At 33.0% G+C, this 5,930-nt stretch overlaps 1 protein-coding gene across 1 annotated transcript in view; it reads left to right on the top strand.

Moving 5' to 3' along the window:
• The first annotated feature begins 3,233 nt into the window (after positions 1-3,233).
• LOC106474445 (dynamin-1-like protein) overlaps positions 3,234-5,930 on the top strand; it is an 11,274-nt gene continuing 8,577 nt past the window's right edge. Inside the window, exons 1-2 of the mRNA XM_013935137.2 lie at positions 3,234-3,496; positions 5,181-5,325. Coding sequence (XP_013790591.1) covers positions 3,392-3,496; positions 5,181-5,325 — 250 coding nt within the window. The 5' untranslated portion in view covers positions 3,234-3,391. The remainder of the gene's footprint in view (positions 3,497-5,180; positions 5,326-5,930) is intronic.

Here is a 5,930-nt window from a genome sequence, read left to right as displayed (position 1 = left end):
AAAGACAACCATTTCCAGGAGCCAGCTGGGTGTCAAGGCCTTGCCACCTGTGACACCAACATCACCGTGAGGACCTTCAGGGTTAGTAAAGGGGTTTAGAAATCAATAACCAGAAAATTACTAATCAAAGCTCCACAGACCAAAGTCAAAACAAAGCATAAAATCTCCACACCATTATTGGTAAAGCAACCATGACAAGTTTTAAATATATGTACAAGTGATTATTTTACAGTAGGTGCATGTGATTTGTTGGTGATAAATTCGAACAATAAACGGACAGCACACAATTCACTTGTTTTAAAATAATATATTTAAAGCAAAGCAAAGGTATGTACAAAAATTCTTTACACTATAACCTATAGGATATCACAGTTGTATCTAACACTCTAAGTTATTCTCTTTTCTTGTCAAAAGTCCACACAGGCTAGTTCAGTTACTTTAGAATCCAATTGACAAGACGAATTATTTTTCTCTACTCTATTTTTTACTATACAATCTGCGATAAATTCACTTACGTTACCCCGTGGGTTACCACAGTTGTATTCAGAACATTAAATAATTGTCCTCTTTTGATCAAAGTCCACACAGATGGGTTCAGTTTCTTTAGAACACCTTTTGACAAGGCAAATTATTCTCCTCATCTCTATTAAACTGTGAAACTCACTTTAAAATATCGCTCGTTACGGCTACTAACTTCAACATGGTATCATGTATTTGATGTCAGAGTTAACAACTATTCATTTTGCTTTACATTGCTGATTTAGTGACAGTTCATAGAGAGTAAATACCAGATACAATAGATAGATGTATTGAAAAACTGTATGTATGCATTTCATAGGTTCTAGAGGTTATGCAAAGAAATATGGAAACTGTACAATGGACAGAAGTATTTTTATTCTCACACGAACAACAACTTGCACTACCTCTAGTCAGAATCAATGGCATGGTAGCTAGACTGGGGTCTTGTGGAAAACTATTCATGGCGGCCCTCTCCGTTTAACATAATTTGATAATATCTATTCACATGCATGTTAAAAACCTGAAGTGATAGCTGTTTACGCGTGTGTTGTTATTTGTACGGATACATGTAATAACGTAAATGAAAAGAAAGAAATAGTATATGTGTACAGCACATGGTGTCTTATCGTAGTATGTTATAAAATACAATGAAAGAATATTCAGGAGAACAGAATATAGTCAAATAAAAACGAAATTTAAACAAATAGTAAACGTGACAACTCTGTCAAAGACATGGCAACTTTATTAACCACCATGGGCGTGTTTTGATAATCTTCAGCTTTGAAAAAAAAAACCGCTTACAACATACTGTAAATGCTGTTGATGTCAATATATATTTGTAAGCGAGAAAAAAAAAGATATTTATAGGCTAGGGAACAAAAATTGTATTTTCTGAGAAACAAAAATATACACCTGAAACACGCCTTGCAAAGATTTTCATTAGTGCATTTCACACCCCCATATTCATCACTGTCTTCGGATTCCGACTCTAAGTAACCATTTTCACTTGTTAGGCAGTCTGAATCGCACAAAGCATTCAGATAGCCATTCTGAATTTCGACCAGACAGAGGTAAAGCTTCTAAGTTCCTTATGGAGATCCAGCAGACTGACTTCTGGCAAAATTAGAAATATTCTGTTGAAAGCAATGCTAGTAGTTCCTTCAATCTCATTAAGGTGTCTGTGGTCAAAGCAATGCTAGCTTGAACAATGTTTCTCAGTGGCATGTGCATAGATTACCTGTCACTTTGTCCAAAATGGGATTGTAAACATTTAATTCATAAATCTTAATTAGGTTCTCTATGTTTCTCTTCTGGAATCCATCATTCACATAGATCTTGTCACCAAAACATTGATTGGCATTCTTTATAAACACATGTGCACGAGCAATAACTCTTTAAATCACTAATAATCTTGTCTATCGAATCCTGACAATGATCTATCAAATAAACCACCGGAGATAGATCAAGCTAAGAGAGTAATTTCAAATATTCTAAAGAAAGTAAAGGCAACAACAAGCATTTCAAAAAGAGAGAAATAATCCAGCAGATCTTTTGCCTTGGTTCTGGTGGTTGACTTAAACTCGTCTGAAGCATGAATCTCGTGGAGTGCTGAAATTATATAAACGTACAGTCTATTTGCAGATATGTCCTGGTACTAAACAACTATAGTTATTACATATCTAACATGGCTTCCTATCTCATTGTTCCTGGCATGCTGATTCTTTTGAACTCGTCCATTCCAAAGTCCCCTTTTCTCAGTTACGACTATGTCAACATTCGTAGAAGATACGCAAAAACAACAACAATAAAGAAACAGCTGTATCTTGGAGAATGGAAAAACTGTGAAAGCAGAGACAACAACTGAAATACAGTCAACCAGAACGAGGGTTAGTGTGCATTTTAAGTCGTCTCACTCAGGGGGAAAAAAGCAAATACTGACTCCCGTATTGTTGATGTTGTGCCATTAATGTATCGAAACACAATTGTGCAATGTTTTTTTCACTGAAACATTTTGCATTGAGTCACACTGTTTTGAGAAAATAACAGCTTCTTTATCCTTGTTTATAATCTTCTGCTTTATATGCCGAAAAAAATAAAGACAGAGTTGCTTAATAAAGTTACTAAAGAACCTCATCATGCAGCGTCTTCTATTGAGAGCAACTTAATCAGCTCTAAGAAATGTTCTTGGTTGCGGTTTTCACCTAGCATATACACTGCTTCATTACAATGACCACTTAACTCCAAACCTTGATAAGTAAGGTTCAAAATTGCATCACTAATTCGCCGAATAACTTGACGACGTTCACCGACTCCACATTTTCTCGTATTGAATATGTTCGGGTTCATCAAGATCAAGGCATCAACTGCTCTATTCGGTGATGAATATGCCAGGCAATCAAGAGTATCGCTTTCATGTTCAATCATTTGTTGGTTAATATATAACCAGTCAGAGCATCCAGTGACGAATCACTTGTCATGTTGATTAGATCAGTCAAAGTAGACGGACTTAAAACTTATTAGGTGACAATTGAACATGATAATTTTATACATTGATAAATATTGTGCTATTACATTTGAAATTTATCAACAAATTTTTTTTTAAAATGAAAATTATATATTAACTATAAATACCAATTCAATGAAGATAACAGTAAGTTATGCTTAACAATTTAATTAAAAAAACTTAGGTGCGTAAACTAGCTCGGTTTGAATTCACAGAGGGCGTTGAATTCACCTAACGATCAGGTGAACGAGATCATGAAATGAAAATTTTCTTGGGAGAGATAAATTAATATTGGTTGTGGTCGTTCTTTGTATTCGCTATTACGTTACCAATTTTACTATTTGTTGTATTTTATATTAATATAACTTAATGATGGAAGCTCTTATTCCAGTTATTAATAAGCTTCAAGATGTTTTTAATACCATAGGAGCTGATGCCATACAGTTACCTCAAATTGTTGTTGTAGGTTCACAGGTAAGCCTACTCTTTGTTGCTATTATTATGTATTGGACATTTTGGTGTTTGTTTTTTTCTTGGACAGTATTATCACTTAATTCTAGTGATTTCATGAATTAACATATAATTTGTACATATGTAAATATTGGGTTCCCAAACATGGAACATCATAAAAATTAATTGGGGAAATGAAGGGAATTGGTAAGGGAGAGCCTGGAATTTGAAATTATTTTTTTATGGTAATTGAAGCGGATGAAACATGGGAAAACTATATGGAAATTGTAAGTGAAACACAGAAACACATAAAAGAAGAAAGCATCAGAAGATATTATTCATATAACTTTGGTGTAATTATAAATTTAGAATTATAAGTAAGTTCATTATATTTGTAACATTAACAATCTAAATATTATGTGGAGTACTACTTAGGATATAGCAGCTTAATGCTGAACAGGGGTATGCGACCCTGTAACTTAAAAGAAAATAAAAAATTTTAACCAACAAAGTACATTTATGACCTAAAAAGTTTGGTCTGGAAAATTTGTGAAATAATGGCAGAAAATTTGGATTATGTTCTCAGGGACAGGCATGAAAGGTCAGAGAAACAAATGTATAGGTTTGTGTAGTAATTCTTTATACAATAGCTTTTATCTTGCCTTTTATGGTGTTTATGCCAGTTATGTTGGTGAAGCAAAAAAATAGTCTAGTTTTCCAAAATGATCACACACTGAATATTAACTATGTCTTTTAGGGTATATTGTTTTTGGGCCTTTAATTTTAAGAATTTTTGATGGAGGGAAAAACATTTCTTGATCACTTTAAAAGTACAAGTATCCAAAACCCAGTCTGTCACTGAACTCCACAAAATATCAGATAAATAAAGTGCTAGGCCTAATTTTTTTAGAAATGCATTAGATCCTCTTTAACTTAGCCAGAGCTTCCTGTTAGCAACTTTTTGACAGCCATGAAATATTTCCATCATATCTGGTTTAGATGATTCCTAGATCATTAAACAATACTTCTAATATAACAACTAGGCTTAGGTTAAGATAGCGCTATTAACCTATTTTAATTCTCTTATCATTATTCATCCTTAGTTAATCTATAAAATGAAATCTCTTTTATAAAGTACTGGCGGAATTAAAATTTAAATGCAGCACACTGTACACGTGATTTCATTCATGGCTAAAAGCTGTCATTCATAGTTTTCCAAAGCAACCTTATTTAGGTGGTAGTTGTAGGAGAATCTTGGTTATTCTGTTCAGCTACTACTCCCCCATGTATAACAACTTCATTTTAATTTTTACTCTGAAGAAATTCTGTTCTGGAATGAGGGAGACAGTGACATATATATACACAGAGAAACAATAGTGTCATGTTTTTCAGAGCTTACTTAAAAGAAATCATCAACATTATCCAAAAGAAATGTCTAAAAATACTAAAGTGTGATACATACCATGACTGTGTGTAAGTAGTATATGACATATGGTCATTAATTTGCAAGACATATTTTATAAAATAAGGGTATCAGAAAAATGCTAAAGTTTTGGTAAACTTAACAGTTTACCTTTCTAAGTTATGAGAAAAAGAAAATACAGTAGCTTTACAACCAAGTACCACACACACATACAGGTATATATGTATGTATGTGTGTACATTATACCAGACAGCTGTGCTTTAATCTTGCCAATGTTTCTTATAGAGCTCTGGTAAGAGTTCTGTATTAGAAAGCCTCGTTGGCCGGGACTTTCTTCCTAGAGGAGCTGGGATAGTTACCAGGCGGCCACTTATTCTACAACTTGTTCATGTTCCCCAAAATGACACAGCATTCAGATGTGCAGAAGAAGGTAAATGAATCTTTGTGCTTATTTTACAGTATTCTAAAAATCATATGCCACCTTGTTTTTCAATTTCTCAGGATACTGTAACAGATCAGTATTTTATAGAAATACATTGTAATTTCAATAACACATCTCACTTCTTCCACTTCAAATGGTATAGTAACCAGTTGTACCTATTGGTACAAAAGTAAGAGATGTAAACTAATCAGATTTCAAGTTTCAGGTGTATTTGTGAATTCATTTATATGACCAGTTTTTTATGCTTATATTTTTTATATGATCATAGTATTGTTCAGGTGATAATACTTAATGCCGTATAACAAAGATTATGTTTTGGTCAAGTGATAATAGTTAATGCTGTATACCAAAGATTATGTTTTGGTCAAGTGATAATAGTTAATGCTGTATACCAAAGATAGTTTTGGTCAAGTGATAATAGTTAATGCTGTATATCAAAGATTATGTTTTGGTCAAGTGATAATAGTTAATGCTGTATACCAAAGATAGTTTTGGTCAAGTGATAATAGTTAATGCCATTTACCAAAGATTATGTTTTGGTCAAGTGATAATAGTTAATGCTGTATACCAAAGATTGTTTTTTAATATTTTAT

Source organism: Limulus polyphemus, unplaced genomic scaffold (assembly GCF_000517525.1).
Source record: "Limulus polyphemus unplaced genomic scaffold, Limulus_polyphemus-2.1.2 Scaffold7232, whole genome shotgun sequence".
NCBI classification, from domain to species: Eukaryota; Metazoa; Arthropoda; class Merostomata; order Xiphosura; family Limulidae; genus Limulus; species Limulus polyphemus.
Note: the sequence above shows the minus strand (reverse complement) of the source record. Positions and strands in the feature narration are given on the sequence as shown.